Here is a 19,394-nt window from a genome sequence, read left to right on the forward strand (position 1 = left end):
GTCTTCAGGATCTGGCCTTCTAAAGAGCAGTCAGGGCTGATCTCCTCTAGGACTGACCGGTTTGTTCGCCTTGCAGTCCAAGGGACTCGCAAGAGTCTTCTCCAGCACCAGAGTTCAAAAGCCTCAATTCTTTGACGCTCGGCCTTCCTTATGGTCCAACTTTCGCAGCCATACATTGCAACTGGGAATACCATAGCCTTGACTAAACGCACTTTTGTTGGTAGGGTGATGTCTCTGCTTTTTAGGATGCTGTCTAGATTTGCCATAGCTTTCCTCCCTAGGAGCAAGCGTCTTTTAATTTCTTTGCTGCAGTCCCCATCTGCAGTGATCTTGGAGCCGAGGAAAATAAAATCTGTCACTATCTCCATTTCTTCCCCATCTATTTGCCAGGATGGGCAATATTAGAGTCTAATTTAGTTTGGAATTTTAGCTTAAATTAAGTTTTATATTGTATTATGTAATTTTAAATTAAAATTTAATAAAGGTTATATCTCCAGTACCTGATGTTACATTTTATGGCACACATGACCCAGCCCAACAACCGTTATGTCAAATCCTGCCCTCTTAACACATGTAGTTGACACCTCTGTTCTAAAGGACTGCAGTCTTTTGGCAAGTGGGAGAAAGAAGCACTCACAGGTAACCAGTGGGAAAAAGTGACGGTTGGTTGGCTGAGTCATGAAGCATATGTAAGGCATGTTGGACTTAAAATATTGTTATCTACAACCCTAATTCTACACTTGAGATATAAATGTATAACAATGCAGTCTTTAACTGTTACACCTCTCAAAGTGCATTGATTTGGGACTTCAATGTAAATGCAATATATAAAATATATAATAAAGGTAACTCTTAACTTATAACATACACAGTTCCTAACCTTACAATGTTATAACCCTAATTGTCCAACGAACATCACAATCCAAATCTATAAGAGCCTTTTTTTTTTTAAGAACTAGTTATCTTTTCAACTGGCTGTTGCCCTGAGAGCCCTAACTGGGTACACAGTTGGCTAAGTATTCTTATTTGTTGCCTGTTTCATGTACTCATAATAAGTAAGATGTGTTCCATGAGAAAGTACCTCTAATGGTTTGTGGTAAAACCAACATGTAGCATTCCAAAGTATCAGACAGAGCTTTCAGAATCATTTTGACAAATACTATATGGCCACTTCCAGGATTTTGTTGTTTCGGGCGGTGGGATGAATAAATGAATATTACAAAAAAAAAATCCTTGTTAGCTGCCTTGGTAGTCCTTATGAGAACAGATGAGTACACTATGAATTCTATAAAATAGGTATTATAAACATTCATTTCTGATGCTGCACTGATTGCTATCTTACACAGAAAGATCTGCTTACACGAATAGCATTCTTATATTGACAATGTAATGTCATGAAATGCATAGTCATATGTGATTGTGCCTCCCCCTTTCCCATCTCTCTTTGGTGAAAAGACATAAAGGTTAAAATTCTAAGAATGCAGCGCCCTCTAGAGTTAGTTTTGAATCCAGTTGATAATTTCACCTCAAACCTTTGTATTAATAATACATTTTACACATATAATCTAGCAATTTTTTAAAAATACCAGCTGGTCTGTAGGTTGGATCCAAACAACTTTTTCATTCATCCCATATGACTTTGTACATACAGGTACTATGATTCTCACAGCATGCTTTTTTTGGTGGCCAAAGATGACTCTGTCCTTTTTCATTGAATCCAACCCCACATGTTATTGTGCTGATTAGTTGGTGATTAGCAGCTAGTATTGACAAATTAATAAGATTAATCAATTAATAAGATTAATCGTCCCTGGCCCGAAGGAAGCGCGCCTAGCCTCGACCAGGGCCAGGGATTTTCCAGTCCTGGCCCCTACCTGGTGGAATGAGCTCCCGGGTGATCTGCGGGCCCTGAGGGATTTGTCAGCTTTCCGCAGGACCTGTAAAACGGAGCTCTTCCACCAGGTCTATGGTTGAGGCTGGGCTCAGCGAATCAGGGATATCACTCCCCCCCTAGGAGTTGGAGTGTACGCTACTCCCCTATCCTTTCCTCTTCACCTCTTTAATAATTGGGGGAGGGATGGGATTTTTGGCCGTCATGTTAGTAGATTGATGTTTTAATGGGAATTTTAATGGGGTTAGTTGTTGTGACCCACCTCAAGCCTGTCGGGAGAGGCGGGAAATAAATCTAATAATTATTATAATAATAATAATAATTATTATTATTATTATTGCATACATAAAATAATCATTAGGAAAACAGAACCACCTATATATAAAACATTTTTAAATGAATTAGAAAAACAATTATTTCTGTCAATTTGTGGCTCGGATTAAGCCGAGGCCACCACTGATACTGTGGGCGGGATGGGTGGGGAATACGCGGGAAGGGGAATTGGAGCCCAGGGTGCACATGCTGTAGGGAAGCATGGCACCCTGGGATTGGCTGAAGGGGGCAGGCACAGTCACATGCCTCATGCTCTGCCTGCCCTCTTCTAGTACTTTATGTTCAATAATTATTATTGCAATATTCAAAGAAAAATTTAATGACCTATGCAGTCCTACTCTTGTATAAGAGAGCAAAGCTGCATTGTCAATGTAAAGCTAGACTGGATTATTGAAGTTAGCCAAACAGGGAGAATGAAGGAGCTCATTAAAGAAGGCTGGAAGATTAATATGTAGGTTGAACAAAAATGGGCCCCAAAAGCAGTCCTCTATTAAGATTAAATATCTCAGTAAGCTTGCCACCATAATTGCAGTGGGTCCTGAACTGTGAGGTCTACTTAAAGCTGCTGCATGAGCTACAGCAGCCTTTTGTCAATCATGATGCGTTGCATTTTCCCTAAAATTTTGTCCTAGAGCTGATGTCAAAAGCCCTTTTCAGATAAATACATCCTATGTAAAGGGGGCCATTTGGGGGAATGACTGCATTTTTCTGTCAGGTGATATAAAACTAGCCAATGATCCAAAGTTGAACTCTTCCTCCTGAAGCTTATCTACTCCAGGCCCATAATGTTATCTGATCATTCAGGCCAATCAGTTAATGCATCTAGCAAATATGGTTTGCCCAAAAATGATAATAAGCTAATTGGACAATAGCAATTTGAGTCAAGAGTTGATTCTCCTAAAAGATCAGAACTATTATTGTGTACCTCCAGAATTTTGAATTAGCTCCAACCTTTATTCTACACACAGCTTGCATGACATCATGGCAGGAGCTGTTTTGTGATGTCCCGCACGCTCTGTTCTAGCATTTCATTTACATTTGATGGATCCTGGAATACCCACTGTTTATTCCAGATAGCTGCAATGATCCCAGAAAGTAAAAAAAAAATGGTGTAATTCAAATTTTAAGGGATCCTCTGCTTTAGCACCTCAGGATTCTATCATCTCATGTGTTTGCAGGGCTGCCCTTGAAGTTGCTTTGGAATCTTCAACTGATCTAGAATACCACAATATGACCCTTTATGCACTGGAGGTTTCATGCTGGGCTGCAGGCTGGAGTTTTAGTCATGGCAGGTTGCCCCACCTCTTCCTGCATCCACATGGGAGAGCATTTGGCCGGTGCACCTCATCCACCCCCGATTTGTGTTCTTTCATGGAAGCTGGAGCAATGAAGTTCCCAGTCTGTAAAGGGTCTATGGGTCCTCACTGAGGCCCACTGAAAACACACATATGACCTGTGCTGTCCCAATTGCACTGGTTCCAGACTGTAGACAGGATCAGGTTCAAGGTTTTGGTTCTTGTCTTTAAAGTCCTAAATGGTCTGGGACAGTTGTATCTGTAAGACCACCTCTTCCACTGTGTCCCCCAAAGATAAGGTGACCAGATTGCCCCACTTTTGGAGAGACATCTGAAGAAGAAGAAGAAGAAGAAGAGTTCGTTCTTATATGCCGCTTTTCCCTACCCGAAGGAGGCTCAAAGCGGCTTACAGTCACCTTCTCATTCCTCTCCCCACAACAGACACCCTGTGAGGTGGGTGAGGCTGAGAGAGCCCTGATATTCCTGCTCGGTCAGAACAGTTGTATCAGTGCCGTGGCGAGCCCAAGGTCACCCAGCTGGTTGCATGTGGGGGAGTGCAAAATCGAACCCGGCATGCCAGATTAGAAGTCCGCACTCCTAACCACTACACCAAACTGGCTCTGGGGGCACTTGGCAAATAGTACTTATGTTGAAATTTTAAAATATATATTACAATACTATTTTTGCATTCTATGTGTTCTATGAAACTTTTTGTTGCTCCATATAAACCAATTTTTTAATCAAGAACCCTCCCCCCCAGTCAATGGTATCCCGCTTTACCAATGTTAATGGTCACATTACCCAAAGAACATTAAGATCTAGGCCCATTCTGCACACATTGGATAATGCACTGTCAATGTGCTTTGGCAGCTGGATTTTCCTGTGCGGAACAGGTAAATCTACTTCTAAAGTGCATTGAAGGTGCATTATCCTATGTGTGCGGAATAGGCCCTAGAGAGCAAAACTTGCTCAGGATCCCCAGGCCCAAAGAATTAAATTAAGTTCCTACTATGTACACTTAAACTTTGTTTTTAATCAATATAATCTGCCCTGAGCCCTCAGGGAAAGGAAGAATACGAATATAATAAATAAAGAAGACCAAACCTGAATGTGTGAAGTGACTCAACTGAAAAGCATCTTGAGTGTGCTGCTATGAAAAATATTGTCTGTGATGGCTCATTCACAGTACCGCACGATGCTGCAGTCTATGTCTGAACCAGCCAGTGCAGAGGAAAATCTGAGAGTGATTTTCTTCAGGCTATGCGAGTGGCTGAAGTAACCTTTGATTCCAGGATCTAAGGTGCTCACTACTGGGTCATGCTGAGTCATGCTAGCCATGAAATCTATTGATCCTTCTCTATTTAATGAATAATCTGTAGAAAGTAAAGTGAAGCTACTACTGGTCACTGTTACTTTTGAGAGCGATTATGCAAGGTTTATTAGCTATGAAGTTAGTCTGTTCTCCTTTTCTTCCAAAGGAGTGTTGATTGAGTGCTATCCTGAATTATACAGAATTACGTAGAATTATACTGGTCACCAATCTGCTCTTGAGCCCAATTCAAGGTGTTGGTTTTGATTTCTAAAGCCATATGTGGTTTGGGACCAGGGTAACTGAAGGATCGTCTTTTCCCATATGTTCTGACCCAAGAATTAAGATAATAGGGAGAGGCGGTCCTGACTGTTCCACTAATCAAGATGCTTGCTTGATGGGTATACAAGAGTGCCTTTTCAGTGGCAGTCCCATGATTATGGAATAGCCTCACCTGGGAGGTGCTCCTGACCTCACTTTCAATCCTTCGGAGGCAGTTGAGGATGAATTATTTGATTAAAGCAGTCCTAAATTGTGATCTTAAATGTTTGTTTTCTATTTTTTATGTATTTGCTTTATGTATTTTATCTTTCTTGAACATGCCTTAAGCTCCATAAGGAAGAAAAGGAACTAATAAATGTTTTGAATAAATGAATAATAAATCAGAATGGCACTTAAATTACGTGAGATCTCTGAAGATTATCAATCTCCTGCTCCCGGAGGTCCTACAAGTTTGCTTCACTGCAACGAAGAAATGTCCCTCTTTTCATTCACTAAAAGAAACATTTTTCCCAACTGCTTTACTCACTGCCATCACTAGAGGACAGAAGACACTAACTAAAAATTCACTCATGTGTAGTTACTCTTACAAGCAAAGCAAATGCTAATTTCAGAAATACCAAGTTGGAATACAAAAGTAGCTTGTATTTAGCACAACAAATGTGGACAAATTAATTCCTATGTATAGGAACTGAACAAAAGCATGGAAAAACATATCCATTTAGCCCCAAGTTTAAACATTAACAGACCCTCCCTGAGCTCCCCAAGAAGTTTCAGGGGTGCAACTTACCCCCCCCCCCAGACCCCTGGAGAGGCGGGGGAAGGATTTCCAATGCAAATCAACGGCTCCATTGACTTGCATTGGCCCCGAATCTATTTGGATGCCTCCAAATCGATCCAAATCGAGTCGGATCAATCCAAATCGGTCTGATTCGGATCCAGATCGGTCCGAATCAGGTTCATCCAAACCTGAATTTAACTGAATAGGGACCCCCGTGCACAACCCTAGTCTGGACAGATGTTGATCTGTATGATTGCACTCTAAGTAGGCCTTGATTTGATTATCAAAGCTATCACCCAGCAGCATATTGGAAAAGGTGGCCCTGAAGATGTGCAGGTCTTTCTTTTTTCCGCAGTCCTACTGCAGCTGACATGGCAAACTTGTAGGGTTTTCAAAGAAGTGGTTTGCTGCTGCCTTCTTCCACGTAGCAATTCTGGTATTCCTTGGTCGTCTCCCATCCGAATACTAACCCTGCTTAGCAGCTGAGATCTGACAAGACTGGGCTAGCTTGGGCTATCTAGGTCAGAGGTCAAAAACCATGAAAAATATTATGGCTGGACCAGGGCAGAGTCTGCACTTACTTTCTTTATTCCATTGTCAATCCTGTTTAATTCAGATCGCTTTGAACTCAGATCTTTCTCTCCCCCCCCATTGAAACAGGAAAGTCTTCTGCATGTGGTTAGGGTAGTTCAGAAAGGGGGGGGGAGCCAAGCCTCTTTCTTTCTTTTCTTGAAGTGGGGGGAGAGGAGCCAGGCAGGGAGCCTCTTTCTTTTCTTGGAGGGGTGGGGGAGAGGATCAAAACAGGTAGAGGAGGGAGATAAAATTCAGGACCGACAGAAGTTGAGAGAAATTAGGGGCTTCTCCTTTAAGGCAAGCATGTCACATGACCAGGTGTAGCCTATCAGAGGTTCTCTACGACGGAGCTTTCCTTCCCAATCTGGATATTGATTAAAAGCACTCTAAGATATCGCACAATAAAGGTAGGGTCACTATGGATCAATCCTTCTTGCTGCAGAAGGAAAATTTAAATCGCCCAAAATCCAAATGGAAATCGCATTCTGTGTAGAGGGCAGGGACTGAATCGATCTGGGGTTGGAATAAAAGCTCCGTGCAGTTTACACACAGGAGTTGTGGGTGTCACTGCTTTGGAGTATTGGGGTGAAACAACTTCTTTTCTGGACAGAAGAACTTTCAACTAGAATTTACTTGCTAGAACTAGAGCTACTGTTTCTAGAGCAAACTGATCATCCACCAATTTAAGCAGCTAAATACCCTGGGTAACCTTTTCTAACAATTCATTTCTTTTTGGTGGTTTCTCTGACAAAAGCATTGGCTATCTGAAAAAGCAATTAAGAAGAGTGGATTGACTCGCTGGGTGACCTAGAAAATAATAGGCAGCTCAGGCAGCAAAAGAAAATGGAACAGACAAGCTAACAGCCCTTTTTGCCTCCAATAAGCAATGCAATAATTAACTACCTTTCTGCATCTGAACATCACACCCTCCCACACACTGCAGAGGAAGGTAAATTGGAAAGATCTTTGCCTCTGCAGGCTACTTTTTGCTTTTGTTCCAGCAGAAATTGTGTGCACCCACATTGTACTCTGTGGTAAAAGTAATTACAGGATTACTGCACTATATATTCCTGGCTATGTAACAGTAGATAGATATTTTAGGCAAAGAAGTGATAGTTCAGGCATATGTGACTGAAACACTAAAGATAGTTACACAACTGGTGACTTTTCTTTTATTGGGAAATGTCAGAGATACAACATTTGAAGAGGCACACAGGAACAACATATATGTAAATATTTACAGCCAGAACACCTTGCACATCTTGGGGGCAGTGCTGCATGAATTGTTATCTTACATCCTGTGAAAATCTGGAAATGACATAATGGTTACACTGTGATGTTCTAGGAATGCCCCAGATCTCTATACTAAGCAGATTTGGTGAATTGCCAAATGAGAGTTACAGCTCATGGCCACACTGTCACTTCTGGGTTTTCACAGAAAGTGACATTGTGATGCATGCAACGCTGTGTTTCAAGGCTTCTACTTGCCAAATGTTTCTGCTATTTGCAAGATCCAGGCTGGCAACAGTAAGACAAATCATTAACTCAACTTAAGTCTGTTGGATGATATATTAGGGCATGGGCTTGTACATGTGAAAATGAGATAAGAGGAGGAGGGAAGTGCAATCTTAGGCTGGAGACTGGGACCTTTATGTCCATTTTGGGCCCCAAAATAAACACAGTTTTCCAATAAGATGAAAAGTGTGGTGAATTGATAGAGTATTAGTGATCTGGGTGATCTTGGACACAGTTCCAGTGCTGGCACTGACCCTGAGCAGATCACAATCTCTCAGTATAACCTACTTCAGAGTAGGATAAAATATTGGCCTCAGGTCATTGGAGGAAGGATGAAATAGAAATGTTCATTCCATCCATCCATCCATCCATCCATCCAATCTCTGCTTTTCTTCTCAAAAGGGATCCAAAGTAGGTTAAATTGCAAAAATGCAATGTATACAAAGAATCAGGAGAAGAAAAGGCAGAAAAACTGTGTCTTAATGTAAGAAAGGGCTCCTTTCTCCCTTATAGTAGCAGGTCTGCATCCCAACTCCAGGCTCTGATCCTCAGACAAAGATGGGAATGCCAAGAGCACTTTGGTTTGTGACCTTTGGCTTGTACTTCTCAGCCTTTAAAGCCTTAAAAAAAGTTAACTGGAAGAAATTGACGGGGCACTATCTATCTATCCAGTCTTATGGCAATTAGATAGAGCGGTTTCTCAGTGGAACAGGCTTCCTTGGGAGGTGGTGGGTTCCAAAATCTTTGGAAATTTTTAAACAGAGGCTGGATAACGATCTGACGGAGAAGCTGATTCTGTGAAGACAAAGGGGTGACAGGTTACAGTAGAAGAGTGATAGGGATGTTAGTGTCCTGCATTGCGCAGGGGGTTGGACTAGATGACCCGAGGACCCTTCCAACTCTATTATTCTATGATTCTATGATTCTAATTACCAATTCCCCCCCCTCAACTAATAGATGAGAGTTAGAAACGCCCAATATTCCCACCTGTTACCTTGTATCGCTTTTATGCACCTTTGGCATTGGGCCACACATTATTTGACTTGCCTTTTGAAATTTAGCTATAGAACATTTTCTTCTTTCTTAAGGAGACTATTTGTCATGGGATACATTGCAGCCTACTTGGTCTCCAATGAAAAGTAGTGTTCATTGGGTCAGTGGCTTTAATGGGACTGACATGTTTCATTAACTTTGAGGTGGACTTTATTTCATGATGGAACTTTGAATTTCAAATCTATAGTTCAAGATGTACTTCCTTATCAGGCAGCACAGCCTACATTGCTGCATGTTTAGCCTTCAGAGCATTTTGCTGATAAAAAAGCATTGTTGAGCAAAACACTGAAGATACAATAAAAGCAAACCCAATTATTCTTGGTTACCGGTATCACAACAGGAAAAGGATTCCTTCTCTGCTGTGTATTCACAGATTTCTCAAAACTGAAATAGGGTTATCATTAAGAGCTACTAGCTTGATAACATTTGACTACAGAGTTTCTATTCCTCTTTAATAGAAGGAGTTAAACAGATGAATATATTATTTTGGAGACTGAAGGAAAGCCTAGGGGTCTTCAGTTTTGTAATGCTTCGTACCATCAGTCTTGATACGGTTGATAAACCAAATCCAAAGACCCACGTGTGCATGATTTATGAGATCTCAACTAGAGAAAACACTGGAGATCCACTACTGGATTTCTCATCTTTTAAATTTTCATTAACAGGACCCATGGACATGTGTGGTTCAGATCAAAACAATGGTGCTAAGAAATAGGATTTTTCTTTAAATTACTCTCTCTGTGCCATTTTCTAGATGAGACTGCCTCTACCTCAGAATTCTTGTTTGTTCCACTAGTGAAAACTTACAAGCACCTAACCAAACCAAATTTCTTCCCCCAGACCTAATAGAAGGAATGCATGAAGACATAAAGTCTCTAGATCAGAAGCCAACTCTGGAGACAGACTGTCTTGTCAAGACTCCCATGCAGGAGAATTCACAAAGGATAGATAACTTAATGTATTATCCCTGAGGAAGTAACTCTTCTTTCATCCTGACTCTGCTGACCCCTTCAGAAGTTGGGACCATTCACACTTTTCTACTTCCAGACCAAACCTAATACAAGAAGATGCATTCAAACTCTGCTGGAACACTTGTTTCTTGAGTCAAGTAGAGCTTTTATAGTCAGTGAAGACACGCAGCATGGAGCATGGAGACACCTCCAGGACTATTTAGGTCTTTATTTCTCTTCTGATCAATGATGGACTAAAATTCAAAGCTATTTTGCTGCCTTTTGGTCTTTATCCACCTCAAGTGAGTTAGTGTATTTTGGATCATCTGTGGATTTTGATTTGCTTTGGACACCTGCTTGAAACAAAGACTCATCTAATAATTCCAGAGTGGTAACAAGGTTAGTTCCCCAACTGGTGTGGAAGTTCAGGCTGGGTTGTCACCAATATGCGGGCAACACCCTCATGATGGATGACCACCCTGATTATCCCACAGAAACATTAGCCAGCTGCCTGGAAGCAGTGTCAAGGTGGCTCAAGCAGAGTCGTCCGAAGCTCAATCCTTCAAAGACGGAGGTCCTGTGGCTGGGCAGGGAGGGTCCAAGCGAGGGTGTCTGTTGCAGGGAGAATAAGGGGAGGTGATTGTAAGCTGCTTTGAGACTCCTTTGGGCAGTGAATATCAAGGTATAAAAACCAACTCTTCTTCTTCTTCTTCTTCTTCTTCACTCCAGCTTAGCATGTTTGAATTAGGTGAAAACCCGCTTCCCCTGTGATAAACAGATCTTTGAATGCTTCTTTGACTACAACAAGAAAGAATGAAGCTGGTTGCTGCACCATGACAGGGAGGGGAAAACAGTGCTTTTGCATAACACAGTAACCAGCAAGTATGTGGGTAGGGCACCACACATCTACCAATTCAGTCCTCTTGCCTGATATTAATGTGCCAAGCTGACTCCAGGTGTCATGAGAGAGGGTTGGCATTATTGCACTAGGATCAGCCTCTAATGTACTTAAGAGACTGCGACTGCATATTAACAGCCTTTCCCTTCACCTAGTCAGTGTGTAGATCATTGTGCCTAATGTTTGCAAACTTATTAGTTCCATTTTGTGTCTCAGTGCTGTGTTTGTTTACACACATTGAGACCATACACTCTAGGCTCTGCTAACATATTATGCTGTATTATGAATAATGCTATGATTAAACAAAGGTAAATTTTAACATCACATCACATAAATTTGGCTGTTGTCATTACAACACACCGTCAAAAATATTTTATTGGACGAAAGTGCCTTGCTCAAGAATGTAGTTTGTTATAATTTATTATTTTTTAAGTTTGTTATATTTTTTAAATTGTGTTTCTTAAAATCTTTAATATGTTATAAATACCTGTAAAGAAAATATAATGTTAATTTTCTTTGAGATAAAATGGTTTTATCTTTCATTGTACATTTTCACAAAACACAGGCTGGCACCAAAAAGACTAACAAAAATAATTTAACAGCTGTACAATGCACTCTGGGTTGGAAACATTCAGGCAGCAGGTTTTGGATCTAATTAGTTTCAACATAGCTGTCGTGAAACTTTGGTTACAACATAGGTACTCGCCTGAAAAAGAAAAAGAAAACCACACATTTGAAGGGTTACCCTGAATACAACAATCATGTATTGGCCATTGCTACTGCTGTAATTGAAGATTTGGCATGATAACTTTCACATAAACAACGAAGAATTGCTCTTAGTGATATTTCCTGAAGAAGGCAGCCAGTAAGTACCATGATCTAAGCTAGATATTCATAGAGGCTAGAAGCGTTGTGTTATCTACAATGTGGCTCCAAGATTCCGAGAACATAATAGATGGAAGAAGTTATCATTTGTTTTCCACTTCATATTGTCAACCACTCAACCATTTATTCAGCTGGCACTTTTTATGGTGCTATCACCCATCACTGGTCATTCTAGATCCCTTAATCCCATAGCAATTGGAAGATGTACAAGCCATGTGTTTAGGGCAAGCAAGTGGATAAAGAAAGGAAGATAAAGAAATGATGGAATTTTATGAGAAAAAGATCAGACTAAGATTTTGACTACACAACCCTTCTAAACATTGAAATGAAATTGGTGTAAACTGATGTGCAGCTGAAGAACTCCAGTTATGCTTCATAAATTCATGTTTCCAGTGACAAACAGCTTCAAGACAGGAAGTAGAATAGGAAATATCTACCAGAAAAGAGATGCTAGCATGGAAGTCAGGAATGACTTTTGCTGATTTTGTGGCAGCAGCAATTATTGTTGTACTTTTGTGTTCATCATGCTATGCATCCTGATCCTTTTTAGATGAACAGTGATTTGCATGGATACTCCCATGGAATTTATGACCCAGACACAGACAAACCTCTCGAGCAGGAATCATGCTAAAATGTAATATAGAGACTGTAAGTATTTTCCATAGATCCCACATAAAACTTTTACTTGGAAAGGCACTGGGGGGGAAATGGTCTCGCATAAAAGGTGAAGAAAGGGTAATTTTAAATATGCCTCTGTGGGACTTCAAGTATCATTGAAGGTGATAGATTTAAGGATTATAATCCTCAAACCAAAACTGTCATTAACTGTAGTTTCCACCTGAGTAAGCTGAAGGCAGAGTTTCTTCCAGATTTTCCTCTTACTCTGGGATCCCAAGCCAGTAGAGGGGGGATTAATGTTTCTTTCCTTCCAAAGGCAAGTGCCCCATGGCTTAAGATAATAGGCCATGTGATTAGGATGAAAGTGAATGATTCTGCACTAAGGGCAAAATTTATGAATGCTTCCAAATCACATTGATTGTACCAAATATCAGCATTCATAACTATTGGTTGGTTTTCACATTGCTTCAAAAGTAGGCCTATATTGATTGGATAAGAGACATAAAATTTAGATCTTGTTCTGCTAGCTGTAGACTTTTAGATTTACATTAGTTTAATCTTTACATGTACCTTTGCTTAACATTACTTCATATGATTCAAAAATTCAGTTTCATTTGGTGTATTTAGTCAACAGATTCAATTTTCAAACTGTGCTATTTAAGCAGGGTTAATTTCAGTATACTTAAAAGGCTGCTTAAGATTGCACTGTTAATCGCTACAGAAAATGTGCCCATGTAGAAAATACACAGCTTTAGCTAATGTGCAGGGATTTATATTTATTTTCTACATGACCTTTTCATCAGTGTAAACTGTTATAACTCAGTCTATCAATAGTCCTTGCAGTTCTCTTGCTATTTGCTTTTCTCATCTCTTTCAGACTTTGGTGAGACACAAAGGTGCATTCTCCATAGGCATTCTGGCAAGCCACTCAGGGGGCCTTTTTTAAAAGACCATTCCACAATTATTTTGTTTAAAGTTCTCACATTGTTCCTCTCTGCCTTTTCAACAATCATCATCAACTTGTCAACTCCTAGGGGTAGGCTGGATGTTGATAAATGTGTAATTCACTGAGACAGACATGAAACCAGCTTGGGTTATATTTAGTGTTTTCTGAAGGTATTGAAATATGTGAGCTTAGATTTCATTCACAGCTCAGCAGGACTGGTTCTAAGGCCGGTGAAAGAGGATAACTGGTACCCTCCTGTCTAATTCTGACCCTCCCACTCCCAGCCACTGACACAGTACCAGCCATATCAGCACTGCTTGTGCCAGCATTGACGTCTTTCTTTATCTATTGGAAGTGGGGCTAATGATTGCCCCATATGCAGCATTCTAAGGGCTGTTTGAGTTTCCCAGGATCTGTACAATCAATACAGATCCACTCTTGTTTTTGGTGTAGTAGTTGGTTCTCTTGAAAAGAGGAACAGTTAACTGGTTCTTGAAATATAGCAGATGTATTGAATCTGTTTAGCAGCAGGTAAATGATTTTTTAAAAAGCAATTTTCTAATTGGATCCAGAAGGAAGTAACAAAATTATATCAGTAATCATCAGTATTTTGGAAGAAATAATTTTACAACTACATTATTTCTTCTTCTAGTTTGTTTCCAGGAACAATTCAAAATGCTGGTATTGACCATTAAAGCTCTAAAGAGTTTGGGGGCAAGTATACTTAAGGGCTGTCTTCCCCAGTACAAGGCTGCCCAGTAGAAGAGATTGGAGGCCCTTCTCCAGGCAGAAATAGTTGGGGTACCATGAAGGGGTGGTGCCCTCAGGTCCCTGCACTTATTCTTTCTTGTTGCTTCTCTCTTGCCCTTCAATCTTCAGATGAGATCTGAAGTACAATCTCATCCTTTCTCTCTGTTGAATGCAGGAGCATGCCACATACTCAAGAAGTCTCCTCACACTCTTGGGAGATTTCCTTATGTCAAAAGAGTACAGGTACCAAATTGGCTGCCTCAATGGATGGTCAGGCATTCAACATGCATTTTCCCACATTGACACAGGGCCTTAACAGAAAGATCAGTTCCCCGGGCTGGAAGATCAGGGAATCTCATGTTTGATAAGTTCTACTGGGTGTGCATTGCTTGCTGCCTAGTATTAAAACAGGGATGGGAAGTAGATGAGGAAGATGTACTTTGGCTCTTGTCTGAAGGATGAAGGACAAGAACAGAGAGAAAGAGAGTGATGGGAGAAGGACCTGAGGGAGCATTGTCTACATTGACAAAGTACCATGAAGTGGCCCAGTCTTCAGGTTACCTTGTCTTTTGATGTGAGGTGGGCATCTATGGGATACAATGTCTTTTCTGTGGTTCCAGCTTTTTATGAAACTACCAAGAGATGTTCACCATGTAACCTATCGGTCATCTTTTAGGCACCTGGAATAATTGTCCTGATTGTCAGAGCTTTGGTAGCTCAGTTTTCCCTTTCCCCTTGCTTTTTCTTTTCTTTTTTTTACTTCCCTGAATTCAACAGAAATATTTGGAATTGGAACTGGGCCATTCTTCAATTACCTTGTGTGGTTTTTTTTGTCTGAAGCATTGTGTATGCAATTGCCTGGAAAATTGGTCAGAAACACTACATGAAAGCCTCTGAAAAGCATTAAATTGAAAGTATTTGGGTTGGGGCAGAAATCAGGGCTTATATATTTGTGTGCTGTAGAGAAATGGTAAGGGGTGAGGAAATCCCTGGAGTGAATTGCTGTTCTTTACCATTACTGAAAGCTTTGGCTGAAGTGGCGATTATCTCATGTCTATTAAGCTTTTGTTTCAGTTCTCCCCATGTTTTAAGTAGCTGGTAAATAGAAAGCAATGAAAATTGTGATAAGCCAAATTGTCAAAATAAGAAGGATTTTTTTTAGAAATGAGAAGTGTTATGGAGATGGGAAAGGGATACGAATATTTCCAACCTAGTGCTCTATAGCCTATACCTTTAGTTGTCATCATTCAGAATATCAACCAAGGCTTGCACTAATCTGTCATCTCTATGCTTGTATGGTTTAGAATTGTAAAATAGATCAACATAGTCACTATACAGAGACTCCTCGGAGTCCTTCAGCTGTGGGGGTTGATTTAGTTTCTCAAAAGCCTTATAGAAATGTTCATAGGGAATATTTAGCTTTTCATCCAGAGACTTCTTGGGTAGTTTATTCCTGCCCATCTGACCATTAAAAGCACTTTGCAGAAGACGGAGCATTGCATCCGATCGAGCCAGCTCCTGCCCTTTCTCAGTGCTGTTGGTGGTCCTTTCTGTTGCCTTGGGTTTTTCATTCAGGTTCTCCATTGTGGTGTGGTCCTGAAATGTAGATGAGGAAGCAGAACATTATGGCTAATTAATTACAAGCAAAAAAAAAAGTTGACATGTTTTGGAGAAATATTGAATGGCATGGAGATGCTGATAGCCCAATGAGATAGAGTAATAATAATAATAATAATCATTGTTACTATTATTATTTATTAAATTTATTACCCACCTTTCTCCTAAGACTCAATGAGGTTTACATAAAATATATTTCCAATAGAACCCACCCCTAAAACAACATTAGGTTCCCAAAAATACCAAGATTTATTTGTTTGTTTATTTATTTATTTATATTCACATTTATTAACCACCATTCTCGGACCCTGCCGGCTCATAGTGGTTTACAATTAAATCTCAAAAACCCACATACAATATGTAACAATAAAGTATAAGATCAAAACTGACAACAAAACCCAATTTATAACCCTCCCCTCTCCATGTCCTACAATATCATTAACAACCACCACTGCCCTGGGAGGGGCACTTTCTGGTGATGTCCGGCTTATAGGGCCCATACAGGAAAGGACCTGATCTTCCTAGCCTGGCATCAATCGAATGCTGGTGGGAAAGCTACATCTTGTAGGCCCTGCAGAACTGTGCTAGCCCTTAGCTCAGGGACCTCAGCTCTTCCAGGAGCTCATTCCACCAGGTCGGGGTCAAGACTGAAAAGGCCCTGGTCCTGGTCGAGGCTAGGCATACTGCCCAGGGGCTGGGGACAACCAACCAATTTGAACCCACAGAGTGGAGAGCCCTTTAAAGGTTCTTAAACCTTTAAAAAGTCCCAACACCTTAAACCTGATTCAGAAGCTATCCAGCAACCAATGTAGCTGCCTCAGCACAGGCTGGATATGGGTCCTCCAGGATGACCGCGTAAGGACCAATTGCAATTTCCGGGTCAGAGATAAGGGCAGGCCCACATAGAACAATTCACAGAAGTCTAATCTGGAAGTGACTGTTGCATGGATCACTGTGGCCAAGTGTTCTGGGGACAGGTAAGGCACTAGTAGCTTCACTTGGCACAGATGGTAAAATGCTGCTTGGGCTACCCTTATGATCTGAGCATCCATAGAGAAGAAAGCACCACAGATCACCCACAGATTCCTGGTGGTAGGTACAGCCATATGCTGCACTTCATCCAAGGTGGGAAGTCTCGCTTCTACCCATCCACAGACTTCCATCTTGGAGGGGCTGAGTTTCAGGCAATTTTGCCTGAGCCATCCAGATACTGCTTCCAAACATCTGCCATTCATCCATCAGTAGATCTGGGTGACATCCACATACTGGTGAAACCCCAGCCTGAAGCTCTGGACCAGCTATGCCAGAGGGCACATCTAGATTTTAAAGAGTGTGGGAGAGAGTATCATCCCTTGTGGGGCAACCCACAGGGGATGACAAACTCCCTCCTTCCTCATGTAGTCATGAGGGTGCGCTCAAAGTTATAGAGCAGCCTGAGTGGGGCCCATTGCTCATACTGATCCAACCTCAACCAGAAACCTGGTGAAAGAGCTCCATTTTACAGGCCTTGTGAAACTTTGCCAGCTCCATCATGCAATTCACTGGTTGTTGACCTCAGGCCACCACCCTCTGGCTTTCCCCATGACAAGAGGACAAGAAGATCCTTAAGTGTGACTCATCAACTAAAGCTATTTTATAGTTACTGTCTAGTTTGAGATGAACCTATAAATAATGTGGCTGGCACCAGAGGTTATTGGGCTCAGATTGTTGCTTGACTCCAGACTAAGAACCAGCACTACCACTGGGGCATTTCTTTTGGTGTGGGGGTTAACTGTGTCAATGTGCATGGCTCGAACTTCATTATGCCAGTGCAATGTGGATGTGATCTTTGCATTAGTGCAGGAGACTCTCGGACTGCACCCCTCATCACGACCTCTGTCAGCCCTCCACAGTTAAATTTCAAGGTGCCAAACAGCTCTCTAACAACTAGAGCTGGCCTTGATAAAATAACTGATCCTCTGTTTACAAGCAAGAAATCAGCACACGAAATATTTTCAGACACTCCCCCCAAAATGTCATGTACTTACTGGCTTTGTAAACTGGCCTAAATCCAGAAAGTTGCAAAAGTGATAACAGTTTCACCTGATTTGCTTCAGACTAAAAGGAAAATAATAGTTGAACACAAATGAGTATGGTGATACCTCCACAAAGTCTATCATCTTTTCGACCCCTCTCCTGTCATTTTGCACTGTATTGTATGATGTATAGACACGAGGTTGTTTCATGTGGTCCGGCTGGGATGAAGTGCCATGCAAGATCAATTTCCAGTTCACAATTCTTCCTTCATTTTGCATTCTTCTAGACTGAAGGATAGTAGCATAATAATTAGTCCTCTGTATTGTACAGCCTTAAGGCAGAAGATAGAAATTGGAGGGTTTTAAAGAATCCAAGAGCAACACAAACATTATGTAGACATTTTTTTAAATGTCACTTGAAAAGCTGATGAGCAATAAATCCATAAATTGATCTGCTGCAGTCCTTTTAAAAAAACATTTGCCTGCATGCAACAGAAGCACACAGATGTTCTCTGTATCTACAAATATGGTAACAATTGCTTCCTTCACATAAGATTCTGTGTGAGTCTTTTATTTAAAATATATATTTTTGCCTGATTGCAATTCTTGCAAGCACAGCGCCAGTAATACCCAAACAGAGTGGTAAGTTTTTGTTTAATGAATCCACCTACAAATGTTGTTTAATTTTGTTACTTGTTATGTGCTGCTTTTTAAGTAGTGTTGGTTTGACATCTTGTATGGGGAGACAAATGTGGTATTTTATTAAGCACATTTTCAGTCATATTACTTAATTTTTGTTCCTGCTCTATAGAACACTGATTCAATACACAGCTGCGCTAAGGACCTAATGACAAATTGTTTTCATTAGCAGGGAATCTCTGTGACAATCCCACCAGCAGCTGATGTTTCAGTTAAGGCTTATTTGAAAAATAATAAAATGCCATGAATCAGGCAACCTGAATCCTAGACATGCCAGTTTGTGTCAAAGGTCAGATTCCTTTAGGCATGAGTAGAAAATATCCAATCAGTTCTTGTGGGATTTTAGAAACCGACACTAGTTGGGTGACTCTGAGAATCTGACATTTTATCAGCAGTGTTAATAGTGCTTCCATTAATAATAAAATGTGTTTGTATACTGCTGTGCTTGCATGCTAGGGATGGTTTTTCAAATTTCCTGTTTCTAAAACTACAGCTTTCCATTTCCCTTTATGTCAGCCTTCTAATTAAAAGTGATCACCCAGAAAGAAAGGGAAAGGGAAGGTTCCTTTTCTAGTACTCAAGAATCACATGTCTCTCTGCAACAATATCTTTAACCGCTCCTGCGGAGCAGATTAAATAATCGGTTAAGGGCACCGAGGGAGGGCCCTGTCCATGATGAGGAAGGGTGCCGATAGGCCCCTTCCCCTGGACTGACAATCAGAGGGCCCAATCGGCAGGCGTGAAGTGCCTGCCGATTGGGCCCTCCAATTGTCAGTCAAGCGGCAAGGGACCAATTGCAAGCTGCGTGCAGCGCGGCTCATGATTGGTCCCTTGACGCCGGACTGACGAATCGGGAGGCGTTTTGCGCCCCGTCCAACAACACTCGCCACTGCCATTCCTTCGCTCGCTGGGCACCAGGCAGCTCGCCACTGCCCTCCGACTCCAGGGGCCCCAGCGCCCACACCTGTTGCCCCGCAACCGCCTGCC

The 19,394-nt window shown here is 41.2% G+C and overlaps 1 protein-coding gene and 1 long non-coding RNA gene across 4 annotated transcripts in view; both read right to left on the reverse strand.

The window, feature by feature from the left end:
• The window catches only part of LOC143841770 (uncharacterized), a 73,524-nt gene extending 68,790 nt beyond the window's left edge, over positions 1-4,734 (reverse strand). For both annotated transcript variants that reach the window (XR_013232806.1, XR_013232805.1), the window contains exon 1: positions 4,624-4,734. This is a non-coding gene — a long non-coding RNA (uncharacterized LOC143841770). The remainder of the gene's footprint in view (positions 1-4,623) is intronic.
• Positions 4,735-10,218: 5,484 nt separating this feature from the next.
• Positions 10,219-19,394, reverse strand: part of PCSK1 (proprotein convertase subtilisin/kexin type 1) — a 40,734-nt gene continuing 31,558 nt past the window's right edge. The window contains exons 12-13 of one of the 2 annotated variants that reach the window (XM_077347666.1): positions 17,835-17,996; positions 10,219-15,672 (exon numbers count right to left, since the gene is read on the reverse strand). In XM_077347666.1, coding sequence (XP_077203781.1) covers positions 15,310-15,672; positions 17,835-17,996 — 525 coding nt within the window. In that variant the 3' untranslated portion in view covers positions 10,219-15,309. The remainder of the gene's footprint in view (positions 15,673-17,834; positions 17,997-19,394) is intronic. The other variant, XM_077347665.1, reaches the window with a different exon arrangement.

The sequence above is a fragment of the Paroedura picta genome, chromosome 7 (genome assembly GCF_049243985.1).
Source record: "Paroedura picta isolate Pp20150507F chromosome 7, Ppicta_v3.0, whole genome shotgun sequence".
Lineage (NCBI taxonomy): Eukaryota > Metazoa > Chordata > Lepidosauria > Squamata > Gekkonidae > Paroedura > Paroedura picta.